The sequence below is a fragment of the Pongo pygmaeus genome, chromosome 4 (assembly GCF_028885625.2).
Source record: "Pongo pygmaeus isolate AG05252 chromosome 4, NHGRI_mPonPyg2-v2.0_pri, whole genome shotgun sequence".
NCBI classification, from domain to species: Eukaryota; Metazoa; Chordata; class Mammalia; order Primates; family Hominidae; genus Pongo; species Pongo pygmaeus.
Window position 1 is genome coordinate 45,930,450 of NC_072377.2, and position 17,142 is coordinate 45,947,591.

The 17,142-nt window shown below is 31.9% G+C and overlaps 1 protein-coding gene across 1 annotated transcript in view; it reads right to left on the reverse strand.

The window, feature by feature from the left end:
- HCN1 (hyperpolarization activated cyclic nucleotide gated potassium channel 1) overlaps window positions 1–17,142 on the reverse strand; it is a 425,130-nt gene that overhangs the window by 183,912 nt on the left and 224,076 nt on the right. The window contains exon 3 of the mRNA XM_054489203.2: window positions 12,134–12,295. Coding sequence (XP_054345178.1) covers window positions 12,134–12,295 — 162 coding nt within the window. The remainder of the gene's footprint in view (window positions 1–12,133; window positions 12,296–17,142) is intronic.

Sequence of the window (17,142 nt, forward strand, 5' to 3'; positions counted from 1 at the left end):
TTTTATGATTTCCTTTAGAATATGTATCATTCTGCCATACCTATGCATAAGAATATTGAAATTGTAAGAACATAAGTTTTTTTTTTTTTTTTTTTTTTGAGACGGAGTCTCACGCTCTGTCCCCCAGGCTGGAGTGCGATGATCTCGGCTCACTGCAAGCTCCGCCTCCAGGGTTCACGCCATTCTCCTGCCTCAGCCTCCCGAGTACCTGGGACTGCAGGTGCCCGCCACCACGCCCGGCTAATTTCTGTATTTTAGAACAGACGGGGTTTCACCATGTTAGCCAGGATGGTCTCGATCTCCTGACCTCGTGATCTGCCTGCCTCGGCCTCCCAAAGAGCTGAGATTATAGGCATGAGCCACCACGCCCAGCCGAACATAAGTTTTATTTATGGTTATCTTTCAAAGTGTTGCCTCAAGAGAGGTTTTGATAAGCTTCATATTATTTCTGTTTATTTCAGTAGCTAACTTATCAACTGATTAAAGATAAACTCCCATTTTTAAATAAAAACAATGAAACTGAAGCAAAGTTTGATTTTACCCAATCATCTGGACCTTAATATATCAGTATATGATTTCTATATTCATACACTGATGGAAAATAGAAGGTAGTACAAGTAAGGAGACTGTGGTCTTAGTTCCAGTTCTGTCACCAGCTTTCTGTTTGAGTTTTATAGATAATTTGAATGTCTCTTTCCTAATTCATAATTTATTCACAATCTTGGTGATTATATATAAAAGTACTTTTAAAAAGTATTTTTGACACTATGATTAATGAGTTATTTATTAATCAATAAAGACAATTTGCTTCACATGGTTGTGAACAGATACCACAAAACTGCTGGAGAAATAAATAAGCAAAATAAATAATAATGAATTGCAGGTACTAAATATTAGATATGTGGGAGCAGTTCCTGTATAGGAATTATTGTAATAGTAGCTGGTAGAATTACATCCACAAACTTATATTGTTTACTTCCTGGACAAGAAATAAAAGATCTCAATAAGAATGTAGCTCAGGAAAATAAATAGTGTTAGGATCTCAAACAACACATGGTTATGATAAAGGTTATAAGTTTTAGCTCCTTTGGAAGAAATAGGGCAGGCTTCAGTACCACCTAGTGACAATGGTGAATGGTCTCAATGGCAAAAAAACAGCCTGGAGGAGAAAAGACAATCTGCTTTTATTGTATTAGCTATTTGGCTTCTATCTCCTACTTCTATTCCTTTTTTCATTCTTTTGTAAGATAATGTGTTTATCCTCCTTTTGGTTTCTTCAAATTTTGAGATAATTTAATTCCTGTACAACACTAAATCACCATGGAAATTAGCCTGTTCATACAATGAATCTGAATACAAGTTAAATGATCGAGAAATACATTCAAAAACTTTACAGCATGGACATTTTCATAAATATTTGTATATAAACTGTCTCTACATCTCTCATTTATAGGGTTTCTATTTTAACATGATCCTTTGTATAAAAATCTGTATTTATTTACATTTCTTTTTAATATTTTTCAAAAGAGCTACTTATTAAAAAGTTCTGATCTCTTGGTATAATCAGAACAGAAAAGTATAAAGAAATAATAACACTGATGAATGAAAGGGAAAGGTGCCCATCAGGAGAATGATTTCCATTAAATGTTACAGATTAATACATTTTGGTTTGATTTGCCTAATATTTACTGATTTCAGGCACATGGTAAATTTTTTTTCTCTTCTTTTTCCTTAAGAATTGATAACTCAGTCGAGGACAGAATTACAAAAGTTGTAGACTAAATGTAATCATAAATAAATGGCACATTAATGCTTACTTTTAGCTTGGGGGCAATGGGGAGATAATAATGCCCACCATTGAAATGATACCTTTTTCTATTATAATTTCATTGAATTCGGTAAAAATATTTTTTTTAAAAAGTGAATAAATAGCTGACCTTAGGAAAAACACAACATCAATTAAAAAAAATCTGAAAAGTCACCTAAAGGCCAAAAATATAGTTTCTGGAAAATTAAGAAGGTCAAATTCAATTATATCCACATTTTGTATGCAGTTAAAATTCAATATTTTTCCACTAGAAGCCCTTCCCTATGTTGTAGGAATCAGGATTTTAGATTATCACATTGATCACAGTAGCAAAGGGTAGCACACAGTGATCTCTAAATACACACCATTTGCTTTGATGGACATTATAAGTAGATATTATAAATAATATTTATTCTATATTTAGAATATAATTAGAGACCATTTTAATTGACTTTATGATATGCTCAAGAAAACGCTATTGGAGTATAGAGAATGGATTGTGATTCACTGCTATATGTTTTTTGTAAAATACAAAGATATTATAGTAAATTCCAAACTTTCCCTACACAATTTTTATCATTACCAAGCTTATGCATGAGAATAAATGGTAACAGTTCACAGCTAGGTGTGCCTATTTCTCTATGCATGAAATATGAGATATTGGATGTAGAACAGAGCCAGGTATTGATTAACTCTTATTTGGATTGGAGCTGTGTTTCTGAGGCACGTAGCTGGTAAATACTAGAAGAGTATTTAGTTTTTTATTTTTTTTTTATTTTAGGTTCCAGAAAACATATGCAGGTTTGCTATACAGGAAAATTGCAAGTCACAGGGGTTTGATATAGAGATTTTTTTTGTCACGCAGGTAGTAAGTATAGTACCTAGAATAAATTACATCTCTAAAAACAACAAACACTTCTAAAAAATGATGGGGTATATAAGATAATAAGCATAGAACCCAATGGGTAGTTTTTCTATCCTCTCCCTCTCCCACCCTCCACCCTCAAGTAGGCCTCACTGTCTGTTGTTTCCTAAAAGAGTATTTAAATGTTAATCATAATGGCCCTATATCTAGACCCTCAAAGTTTAAAGAAAATGGGCCAATTAGTCTATTCTATATTTTAAGATCTCATTTAATAAATTGCTTACAGTGGTTGATACATTATAAGAATATATATATAAAATAGCTGAAATAAGTTAAAGGTTTATAAGCCAAATTCATCATAAAATTTATTCATTACTCCAGAATAAAACACATCTCTAAAAACAACAAACACTTCAAAAAAATGATGGGGTATACAATGGGGTTATGAAAATGTTCGTGTTAGGTTTCAAAAAGTGTCCCTCCTATTCTTTCTTATATCCCCCATTTATCACATGGCTTTCTTCATGTCACTTCTGATTCTGTCACATATCTCTAGAGTAGCATAATTAGACCGGGGTATAAAGCAGGAGGGATAAAAATGAGATGGAATAGAAAAAGCAAAATGTGGAGAGCCTTTCATTATGGGAAGCAACTGTATAATCTTGTCTGGAAAATTATCTGAAAAGAGGCAACTTAGTTTACATAATTCAAGTCTATATAAGTCTCTTCTTTTTTAAACAGAGAATGATAACCTTGAACTCTTTGGAAAGAGAGAAAGTTCATATGAATTGCCTGACATCCATATATCCGTGAGTTGAATAATATAGTAGAAACCATTAGTCTGCTATTCCACTGATTCCCAGATTGAAGACAATGTTGCTATTTTATTCCAATCTGCATCAATTTAAAACAACATTTTTATGTGAAACGTAAATATATGAGGAGTTCAGAAAAAGTAAGATATTATAATTGCTTTTCTTTGCCAGATTCTTTTGAATTTATGACAGTAGTAAAAGGAAAAACCCTGAAACCCAACACACACATACAAAACACAATGACTTTTCACGTATTTTTCATATACATTCTGAGCTCTTCCAGCAGTACAGCCAATTCATAGTTGTTTTCTATAAACATAAATTGGCAATGGTTTATAAAAGATGAAGTTATCTGGGCTCATGAAGTAGAATGGTATGGTGGGTTCATCCTTAATCCAAGGGGAAATATGGATTTTATAGCCAGCTACCATACTGTCTCTGGCTTTATGCAAATGGAATAACAATTCTCTGTTTCAGACTCTTTATCTTTAAAATGGTAAATGTATTTTTACTTATTTCCTTCAAAATAGGTGAGATAATGTGTTATACATACATGAATACTATATTTGTGAAAGTTTCAACAACATTTAGAGTAGCATGGATATAATGGAGAACTAATTCTGGCAAATTAATCATTTTGGAGGAAATATTAGACAGCAAAATACTTTTTTTCTTCAACTTTATCAGGTGCCACTTGTTAGATAAGGTAATTTCATGAATAATGCTTCTTCTGCTTTTTGTTGCTTAAAATGTAAGAGCCAGTCTATGTAAGCGGGAATAAAAAACATGTTTGGAACTTATGGCTTGGTCTTCCATTGCTAAAGCAACTCAAGGTCACCATAGCCAATATATAATCTCATCAATATCCTGTATCCCTCTCTATGATGAAATTATAGTTCAATTAAAAATTTTCTGAAATACACATTTTATTTGAAAACAAAATATCAGATTAGAGTTGATTTCCTTATGTTTTTCCTGTAAGAGAATCCACATCTGAGAAGGAAGAACACAGTATGTAAACCCTTTCCCTTTTGTGATGAGGTCATGTTTCTATCCAATAGAGAGCAGTTGCCAGGAAGACTTTGCTAATTGGGAGAGACAGGACAGCAAAGGAGAATCGCAACACTCAGCAGGCTGCTGACCTACTTTATTATTATAACTCATAGGAGCTACGAAGGCATTTTTTTTCAGTAGAGCTACAGTGACTTGTCAGCAAATTAGTTACCCTTTGTTAGGTCTCAAAAAAAAAAAACTTTCTGTTATGGCAGTACATTCTATTTAAAAAAAATTAATATTGTCAGAATAATACAATTTCTAAGCCATAGAAATTCAAATCTAAAATAGATTACTGAACCTCAAGAGAGGGGAAATATATTTTTAATTAAGAGATTTTTTAGCTCATTTCTTCGTAATATTACTTTGGCTATATTATGTCAATCAGTCATTACCTAAGTAGTTAAATGGGCTCTGTAAACAAAAAGTGAATCTATTTTAATTTTGCCCTTAAATATTTGATAGAATGGCAATAGATAAAATAATTATCCGGGTTTCTATATTCTAATTTTATATGTGAGCTTATATATGAATAATTCTTATTGCTTTTTTTCCAAATCATTTATTTAAAGTATCAATAAAGAGCTCTCTCTTCTCTGCCCACCCAGCACACATTTATTGGGATGATTATAGTTTTTGAGCTAGAAGTGCCTGAAGTGTCTTGATTCCTCACTCTATTGAAGGTTCCTGATCTAAAGCCAGCTAATACTACTTGAAATGAATGTCTATTTTGTGTCTCCCTGGCCCTCGGTTTTTCATAGATTTTATTTCAATCCACACAGGGCTACTACTAGAACACCACTGGGTGAGTTAGAAAAAAGACTGTACTCCCTGGGTATCTAAATTAAGAAGAGAAAATAGGCTTGCATGGCTTCATTTTCAAGGGAACACAGTTTGGAAAACAGAAAAAGGGGAGTAATTCACCAGCACTCGACCCATGCTCTTTGGGCAGTGCAAACATTTGAGAGCTCTCAAGTCAAATTCCTATTAATAGATATGTCATATAATTTACCATTTCACTGGATTATAAATGTATTCATTGTTGAGCTTACATTTTGTCAAGTTTCATATAGTTTTTAGTACCCAGAAAAAATAGTTTGAATAAAAGCATGTTAGAATGTAAGCCTAATGAGGGCAGGGACTTTGTCTCATCCTCTACCATGTGTTCAGTCCCTAAAATAATGTCTGGAACAAAGAAATACTCAATAGATCATTTAAATGAAAAAATACATAATATACACTTAATTCACAGCTAAGAAGCTACGTACAAGAAAGTCAAGTGACTTGTATAAAATCAGCGGATTTAGGGGTTGAGGTAATTCTGATATGTATGTCTTTAAATTTAATTCTGCCAATTTCACCCCGTGTTTCTGTACAAACGAGTTAGGATAGGCTATGTTATGTGTGAGCTTCATTCAAATTAAGACATGCTTCTGGAACTCAAAAAACAAAAAAGAGTTGAAGGTGTTATAGCAGCTTTTCAATGCTTATACCTATAAGTGAAATATACTGCTATTCATAGGCCATTAATTATTAATTAATAGCACAGACAGGTACCCATCTAACTGAAAGGCAGCTAGAAAATATGGAAAGCACATGGCTATTTGGTTGTTAGTAAGTGTCCCTGTCACGTTGTTTCAAATAAAAGCAAAATAGAGTAACCTAGATTTTCCAGTGGAATCCCTTATTCCCTCCATATAGATTTTACTAATTAGACCATTACAGACATTTTTTATATCATTTTTTTTCTCTGATATTGCTAGATTGATTTAAGCATGTTGACTTTTTGGAAATTAATATATCTATAGATACGAAGAGAATTAGAGGCTTATTAATTTTGACTTCAGTAATTTAGAGTATGTCCATGAGTTCTAAATTCAGTAATTTAGAGTATGGTCAAGTGATTGATTACTTATCTTTGAAAAAAATAACTTGAGATGCACAAATCATTAAAACAAAAACTGTACAAGGAAGAACATTTAAATAGATAACTGAATAATTAGTTTGCACATATTTTAAAAATGCTACTGATAATTACCATTTTGATTATAAACAATATTTTAGTTAGCAACACATGCAAAGTTGGCATAGGAGTTGTCTAGGATGCAGATACATGAAAGACCAATTGTCTGCCTTGTAGAATAGCACTTATCAAAATTAAATAATGCACATATTCCTTCAAATCACAACAAATGAATCATTACAATGAAATACCCTTGAGTTGGGTTAAATTATTTTGATTATAATGTTACTCAAATAAATACAAGTATAAAACTAAAACAAACATAATTTTACAAATCAAATACAAAATAATGAATCAACAAATACATCCTAATGTAAATTTACTGTGATGAGTAATGCTGTTTTGCTAAAACCAAGTAGGTGCATAAAATGTAAATGTAGTGCTGTAATGCCAGTTTTTGTAGATTGTGTGATTTTATACAGTATTCTACAACTGAGTGCTATGGAATGACTAATTCACTTATCCAAGTTTTTCTTCATTTTGACTACGGTGAAAACGTGTACAGGACTTAATATGTTATTAATCCTTCAATTGGTATAAATGCATCATTTATCTGTTATGCTCATAAACCAGAATTATTTGATGTAACACCTCATGACACAACCTGCTCCAACTACAAAAGCATATCCAGATTCCATATGTATGACATTCATATAATCCTAAATTCATAACATGCTATGTTAAAACTTTCAAAATGATTACTAACATGTAATCATACATTTATAAGATTGCTAGTAGAAAACATAGACTCCCTGACAGTAAACCTATAGACTTTTAAAGAAAGATTGCTCTAGGAATGTACTGTTTAGCTGAAAATCCTTCTTTATCTGTTCTATAAAGTCATTCCCTAGGTTACATCTCATATTTGAGATTCAGTTCAAAATTAATATGCAAGTTAACGTGCATCATTTATTTTCTTATATTCTTAAAATGAATATTTCATACTTGTAATTTTAACAAAAACTCATTACTCCCAATCTTGTTTATAATGATTTAATATAATTTTAGTGTTGTACACCTAAACACATAGCCACAAAATGTCATGAGAATAAAACTAATCTTATTAGAAAGTAATTATCTGCCATATCCAAGATTTTCATTCAGATAGAATTATATAATTCAGACTTATTTCTTGAATGAAACAAAAACAAATAATATAAATACAAAGCAAAGTTACTTCCTGTTCATGTTGTGTTTTGCAAGTCAGTATCTCCTTCCTAGTCAATTTAAGTAGCCTGCACTTTTAGTCCGCTTTCCGTTGTTATAAGAAAATACCACAGACGGTAATTTATAATGAACAGAAATTTATTTAGTTCACAGTCCTGGAGGCTGGGATATCCAAGATCTTTTAAAGTTTCATGTGGTGAGGGCCTTTGGGCTGTCCCCTACCATGGCATAAGGATAGAATGGTGAAAGCGCCAGCAATCACATGTGAAAGAGAGCTGGAGATAGCCAAACTTATATTTATAACTAATCCACTTCTCCAATGACAATATTAATCTGTTCATGAGGTCAGTCTGCTCTTTATGTAATCACCTCTTACTAGATTTTGCAGCCCAACACTTCTGCAGTGGGGATTAGGTTTTCAACACATGAAATTAGGAGGATACATTTAAACCATAGCACCCACGATGGTTAGTGATTGAGTTTTTAAAAATAATATTTAAATAAAAACTTTAATGAGGAATTTAGAAAGACTTCAAAGGAATTCACTGAGAGGAATTGAACCTACGTTTATGGAATGAAACAGTTAATATAAGAATAGATATATTAAACAAATTATCAACACTACAGTTACAGATATAGTATAATTATAGCATTGACCTTGAGTTTCTCCTCATCTAGCTAGTGGGATACAGATAAAAGTATGGGTATAAGTGCAGATACAGTTAAGAAGGATATAAATATATATTAATTAATATTTAAGAATAAAAATAATTTAATGATGGAAGGATACAATGAAGAAGAATAAACATAAAGAATTTGTTAGACCCACTAATCTTTATTATAAATAATTTAGAATCAGAGCCTAATGTCATAGCATGTTTGTCAAGCCCAAACCCAAGAAAGACTAGTACATTCCTGCATATATCCTGGCCTGGCTCCTTAATTTTTTGATTTCTCAACTTGATTTTGGTTTTCTACATCTCACAAAAGATCAGTCTTGCCACTTTTTAGTGTTAGAGCTCAAACGTTAATTTTAATGTGATTTTCTACTGCAATGGAGTGCTTTAACTAATAGGTTTTGTCTCTTTATTACTACCTTCCTTGACTGTTCTTTATAATCTATGCTGCACAAAACCATCCAACATGGTTTAGAGCAGAAATTATGGAGTCAGATATATAAGCATTTTACTCTTGGTTCTATAATCTAGCTGTGTGACATTGACTATTGATTTAACTTCTAAAAACTTTAGTTTTTCTAGCCAAAAAGTGGGGCAAAATAATGTTTACCTCATTCAGCTGCTGTGAGGACCAAATAAGATAGCATCCTTCAAAGCACAGAGTTTTGTATATAGTAAGTGTATTAAATAAATGCAGGGTGCTTTTGTTCTCATATTGGATTTGCACTTCTCCATTATAACTCCTTGTGCATAAATATACTTTGCTTTTTATTATTGCAATAAATGATTTCCCAAAACTCCATAGCTTTAGAATGGAAAATAGTATCTTCAAGGTCAAATGATACCATCAAGATTCTCTCTTTATTCAAAAATGGTCTTTTTTATGGTTATTTCCTTCACATAACTATTATCCACAATATAAATTAGGCCAGGCATGATGGCTCATGCCTGTAATCCCAGTACACTGGGAGGCCAAGGTGGGAGGATCACATGACCCCAGGAGTTTAAGACCAGCCTTGGCAATATAGCAAGACCCCCATCTCAAAAAAATAAAAACAATAAAATAAAATAAAATAAGTTATGGCTTTTATATTTGAACACACATGACGGTTTCCTTCTCTCTGCATTAGAGTTACACATGGAAAAATGTTAAATAAACACAAAAGAAAATAAAAACCAATTTCATATGTAAATCTGCAGCCAAAAAAAAAAAAAAGCCAAGAAGTGAATTGCAAATTCTGGAAAGATATTTTGTATAATGTCAGGATATAAAAAAAGGTTGAAGGTTGGGCTATGTTGGAATAAACATACTACACACACACACACCACACACACACACATGAACACACACATTTGAGCACATATAGACATGTTTAAAGAAAAACAATCAAGAATTTTTTTCAATAAATGTGTTTATCATCAGATATATTAAGTAGTACATTGCGTTATAATTATACTACCATATGTACTTTATAGACATCCCAAAATAGTTATTTTACTATTTCTATGATGACAATTGGTATTTTTCTGAAAGACACATAGGAAAAATGTAAAATTATAATTTTTTACCAAATTAAATATTAGTTGGTGCCAATGAATCATCTTTTGGCAGTAGTGCTAATGTTTTTATACTATCCTCTCAGTCAGTAGCCAGATTATAGAGCTGTTGCCTTTTCTTCTCCTGAAAAATATAATTATTACTATTTTTACCATATACTTGACTCCTTCAAAAAGATAAGTAAAGTGACAGATCTATAATCAAGTAGACATCACAGGTTTGAAAAACGAGCCAACCAAACTACTGCTTACTTTGTTCTTTAGTTATCAAAACTACCATATAGAATATTTCTCAAATAAACTGTCAATGACACGTGACTAAGTCACAACAAATTAATGTGTCAGGTACTATTCTAGGCACTTTCTATGGTCTGAATGTGACTCCCAAAATTCACGTGTTAGAAGCTTAATCCATAATACAACAATGTTGGGAGGTGGGGCCTAATAAAGGTGTTTAGGTCATGATTGCTTTGCTCTCATAAATTGATTAAAGAAGGCTTTCAGAAGTTATGTTCCTGCCTTTCCACCTTCTGCCATGTGAGGGATAGATTTGTCTTCTCTGGAGGACATAGCAGCATGGTGCCATCTTAGATATAGAAATTGAACGTGCTGGCACCTTCATCTTGTACTCTCCAGGCTCCAGAGCAGTAAGAAATACATTTCTGTTTTTTTATAAATTACCCAGTCCATAGTATTCTATTATAGCAGCACAAAATAAGCCAAGACACCACTGGAAATACAGGACAGAAGAGAACAGACATTACATTCTGGTGTGGGGAACACAGAAAAATATAAATAACAAATAAGAGTGTATGTATTTGTGCGTGTGTGTGTGTGTGTGTGTGTGTGTGTGTGTTGCTAAATGCCTTTATTATTAACATATAAACCAGTGGAGTAATATATAAGATAAGGTGGTCAGGAAAGCTCTTTGTGATTTAGTGATATATAAGCAAATATTAATGAAATGAAGGCAAGATCTAGGTAAATATAATAAATATCAGGTCAAATATCAATGAAAGCATGGAAAAGACAAAAAGAAAAAGGAAGGAAGGAAGGAGGACAATAGGGAAGAAGATAGAAAAGGAAGAAAAGAAGACAATATATCTTTCAATGTAAACCGCCTTTTTTTTTCAAATAGAAAGCCTATGCTACAATCATTAGGAGAAAAAATCATAATCTTTGGTGTCCATGTAATTTCTACAAAAATAAGCCAAGAAATCCATAGTAGAACAGTTTGAGAAAAGACTGTATTTGATTTATACCTAAGGGAAAAATGTAAAAATCTCATAAAATTAAAGTACCATAAAATGTCACATATCAAAGAGGGCTATTCACAGTTAAACAATGTTTTATTAAGTAAAAATGTAATTAAAATGTAATGCAGGAAGAAAATATGGGAACTTATACAAAAAGAACAAATATTTGTGAACACATATGTGTGTATATATAAAATATATAGAGAGAGATTTATAGATATATCTACTAAAATATTCACTGTTCTGTTAATTCTTTTGTGAGTGTTGAGTGTTGCATTATATAGATCAAAACATATCTTCTTAAAATTAAATAGGAACATACCTAGCTATTTAAATCAAATTTAGACTTTATAGTTTTTTAAATATTTACATATCTTTCAGAAGTAAATTTAAAGCCTACCTTTTCCCCGAAGTTTTCCTTATTTTCCCTAGCAAAAAGTAGTATCTGAAACTTCATTTCACTTCATACATCTTTAATCTATATCTATGCTGATGTACCTGCCTTTGCATGTTTTACAATCCCTAAAAGTGTATGTCTTGAACATAGTGAATGCTAAAAAATGTTGATGAAATAAGGAGTTATTCTAAGCCACAGGCATTTTTGAAAGAATGCTGTACCGTGGTCATATTTTGTGATTGTACCTTTGAAATAAGATATGCCTCAGTATACACAGAATAAAATATATAAAAGTAGATGTTGTAACATATACATACTCAGGAACATAGTCAATAAGTAAAATTTAGTTGTAACCACCCCCCACAAACATAACATCTGATTTTATATTCATAGAAGCAAAATCAAGTTGTCTATAAACATTTATAGAGGAGAAATCAGATCATTGTAACATAATTACTTAAAATGTTTTGGCACAACATTGAAAAGCCAGAGTGTAAAATAACAGAAATTACTTACAACCATTTCATTTAAAGACACCCAGCAATCTGGTGGGAAGTCCTGCAGTAGTGGTACTAAGAACTGAAGACAACCATCCCAGTGGCACAGGAGCAGCATCATGCCGATGAGATTAAAAATTCTCACCACTGCACTGGCGAGATCATATGTCATGTGGAATATCTGTTGACCAAAATATAAAATCAATTCTTACAATCAATTTTTTAGAAAAATCAAGCATACTACTGATAGTAGGCATTGATGTTGTGTGGCGTAAGCATTGATTTAATAAAAATATGGGAATAACTTGCAGAAATAGAAACAGATTACATTTCTTTATTTTTACAATAAGGTTGACACTCCACTTTATGAATATTAAAGCCAACTATGTTTCACGAGCAACAGATAGCATGAATATATAAATGTATGTATTAAAGAACATCGATGTTGCCAGAAGTTTTTCTTTATTGTTCTTTTGCATATTTTAGCAAAGCTACTTTAAAACAAGGTAGCAAAATTTACAAATGATGGGTAGCTTCTACTCTGCTTCTCATCCCTTGTTATATTAATAGATTTGTTGAAAGACAAAGAAAATACCCAAGGACTGAAAACCATATGCCAAAGGAGTTCAGCTGCAAAATATGAAGTAATATTGATAATAAATTACAGTTAAATTTATAGCTATGTGAGTGGAGATATTTAATTGTGGATACTGAACATAAATAGAAGCCTTTGAGATAAAGACTACCTGGATTTGGTTTAAAAACAATTGTGTAACACTTTTAAAAATCATAACTATTTCCATAAACTTTTTGTATTTTTATGGTACAGGCTTTACTTTTCAGTTACTCTTTATTGTTTGTATTTTCATGAAATTCAGTATGGTAGGTTAGATTATTCCAGAAAACACAAACATTATGACAAATCAACATAATCCATCAAAATTTTATAAATGGAAACAAATATCCATCTTTACATCTGTAACTACTCATTTTTCTAGAATTTACAAGAAATAGATTCAGAATGTGAGTCCTTTCTTTAGCAGTTTATTGTACTCTCTAACTGGCTGCTAATATAGTTTCTACTTATATTTTACCTAGTCTAGAATAGCAAAACCCACTTGGGAGCAGACCTACATCGTAGAATTAAGTTTTGTTATAACTGTTAAGGAATTACTGCATTAATAAATACAATTAAATATGAGTAAGTACATATAAACACAATAACTTCAGATATTTAGAGTCACTTTTTGTATAATTCACCAAAAGAATGGTGTGTTTTTGAAGTAACAAGGTAAACTTGTATTGAAATTTATCCAAAAAATGTAAAGAAAACAAAAAAAAAACTACATTTGGTTTTAGAAATGAGATCTTTGTAAGAAAACATCTATAATTCTTAAAATACACATACTGAAGTACTCAGAGGTAAAATGACAGGGCATCTGTGATTTTGCTTTTATAAAATAGCCAAAATCTGTCTTTAATTAAATGTTTTTCAGTTTGATATATTTCTATGAGCATTAATTCTTTCTTTAAACAATCTTTTTGACATAGTAATTACAGTGAGCAAAAAGATTATTTTTTGTGGGAATATACACACTGTTCTGAATTCTTTTTAAAAGAAAGTTGGCGGTTCTAATTTTAAGGGCAACAGACCACATATTTTGATATTCAGACAGCTATACACACAACTTCTTTTATAGCATTAAGAATTTTATTTTTCTGTAAGCTACTTTTTATTTTGGTTTTAAATTTTGAAAACCCACAGAAACATCCTTTTGATATTATTCCCTCTGATATTTCGTGGTCACTGAATACATAAATAGAAACTCTACTAACAATTTCATCAATAATTTCTCATTAAAAGTTATATACTAAAACATAATAAAAAAGCTTTCTACTGATAAAGTCGGAAAAAGTCATCACGGACTTAGTTTTTTTGTTGTTGTTTAGTAACAGAATTTACATTTATATCTTAATCTTTCCTGAGAAAATCATTTAAGATGTCTTGTGGGTAAAGACTGCGTTTTGTTGGGAAATAGTGTTAAATTGCAGAATATAAACTTCTGGAAAAACCAGGAAACTTATCACATTTCAGCCCAATTATTTGAAGCAACTAATAACGATCTGAAAATATGACAAAATCCATAAATTATAAGTATACAGGCAGCGGCCATCATTCAATTATCAGGCTTTAGAGTGGAGTATGGAATGGTCTAGAGAACTAGCATACATTCTTAGTAGATCTGACTGGGTTTTTCTTGCATTTTCTACTTCCCTTTGGGAAATTAGATTCTTTTCATGGGCTCTTAAGAGATAATTAAGATAAAATAATATGCTGTTATTCAATTCCTTTAAGAAAACCCTATTATCTCTAAAATGTTCTCTAGAGAGACAGGACCACTAATTTCATAGAGGAAGTTAATGGGGATATAACATCAATGATAACACATTAGAAACACTTTTTGTTTTGCTACTACGTATTTTCATGAACTATTATAAGATTATGCCTAGATTCAAGCCTATCTGCTACCAAATAGTCATTTCCAATTCCATAATGTTAGGTATTGCTAGTGCTGGCTTCATACAGTAACTCTACTATCTTTAGAGTACTCGGTAAGAACTCACATAATTAATTTTATAAAGTCTCCCTTATGGACATTAATATTATGTGTTCAAAATTGACATCACTTTTGGAGCTATCCCAAAATTTAACTTTGGAGAAGGTACAAGCCAGTTGGGTATTTTTACACTGGTTAATAGCAGAGGCAAATTTCAACTAGTCAAACCCATATATCTTCATCTTTATTTATCTAACTGATAAAAGAGCATATGTAAAGTATATAATATTACTTGTGATGAATACATGAATGTGTGCATTATCTCGGCCCGATCTGATTGTGTTTTGAATCCTTATAACTAAGATACTCTGGCAGGCATAATCATTACATATGATCTGAATACTGAGATTAATGGCCCTGTTAAAACTTTACTCAAGGAAGATTGGAATGAGAAGGCTACTTCCTTATGGAGCTCACACATCTGTAGTTAGCCAGGTTAACCAAAGAAGGAAGCATCTGATCTAATTTATGCAAAGTCAAAACTTATTATTAATAAGGGCAGCTTGTAGGATAAATCTAAGTGTGACTTTATTCACCTTACTAATCAAGTGGCTAGCACTATTGATTAATATTTTTAGTTTTTCTTCATCTATAAGGTGGACATTCTTAAGTAATAAATTTCCATATAAATCAATTGTCTTGGTGCTATTGCATGAAAACTTGACTGCATGTAAAATGGCACCATGAATGACACTCAGTAAATTGTTACTAAATGAATGAATGAGAGAGTTGAAGGGGTTTAATAATAACATAAATAACCTTTTATGGTGTTAAGAGTGTACCACTTTGCTTCTGTATCTTAAACAAGGGAATTAAAACAAACAAAAAAATCAAAAACTTCATTATTATTTTCCATCTTCTAAGTAACCTGACTTAAAACCTAACCTGAGGGCTCAGGGTTGGGGTAACAGAAAGAAAGGCTCTTTTCACCGACTAGCAATATACTTGTAAGTTACTTTCAAGTGGTATTTACAGGAGTCAACTGAAAAAAATGTAATTAAAATAAGTTTTTCGGCCAGGTGTGGGGGCTCACGCCTGTAATCCTAGCACTGTGGGAGGCCGAGGTGGGTGGATCACAACGTCAGGAGTTCGAGACCAGCCTGGCCAATGTGGTGAACCCTTGTCTCTACTAAAAATGCAAAAATTAGCTGGGCGTGGTGGTGGGCACCTGTAGTTCCAGCTACTCAGGAGGCTGAGGCAGGAGAATCACTTGAACCCGGGAGGTGGAGGTTGCAGTGAGTCGAGATCATGCCACTGCACTTCAGCCTGGGTGACAAAGTGAGACTTTGATGTGCAAAAAAAAAAAAAAAAATTTTTTTTTAAACAACTCTTTAATCTTATTTTCACCATATCTGGACTACAAACAATGTCTTTAGGAGATACTGTGCTTTACATTTGTCCAGCTCAGGACATTGTGCTGTTCATGTGACCTTAATAAGAAGAAAGATCTGGTCACAAATTCTCATTGAACTTCTTTATATTATAGGTTTAGAATTTTATCTAGTTGGAGTCCAATAACTCCAGACAGGATAACTAATTAACTTTCTAAAACTGAAAAATGCTCTAGGATATTTTAAGTCAGAATCCCAAATTCTACCCTAATATTTGTGAATCGTTCATCATAAGTGTGATTTTTTGTGATATTTTCCCAGGAGCAATGTTTATTTCATCCTGTTTTTAAAAGGTCATTCTAAACTGCACTATACAACAGATATCCATAAATTGTCTTAATTATTTTAAAATGCTTCCATATTTTTTCCTGATGAACTGGATTCATCAGTCTTTCAATCTAATAGCTCGTATGTAAAACGAATGATCTTAATCTATGCTTAATTATTTGTTCTATTTTGTTTTCCTTAACCAAAAAACTATCAAAAATAATTGAAGACTTTTTATATTGTGCATTAAACTGCTTTTAGTCATTGACTTTACATACTGGGATAATTTCTGGGCTAGTTTGTGTGATCTCAATATTGATTCAAGACTTCTTAATACACCTTCATAAGTATCAAAATAAGATTAAGAAAATGGGCCAAAAATGGCTGTCTTGACAGAGAACATTGTATTTTACAAGGTATAAAACAAGATTGGATTCTTCTGTTTCTCTTTATATATCGGCACCTGCATGATTTATTATATTTTTTAGATGGAGTGTATACATACCATCCTGACACAAAATTTAAAAAATAGCTACTCAGATTCAGTTTTACTGTTAACATATATTCAGGGCTCAATATGTAATAGTCCTAATCAATGGTAAAATAAATATTTTAAAAGCCCTATGATACCTCTGTGATTCTTGCCCTGAAAGTCATTCAGGTCATCTTTCCATGCTTTAGGTACAAAGTGTAGAAGGTTTTACTTCATATGAGAGAATAACACTCTACACAGTAATCTCTTTTAACACTGA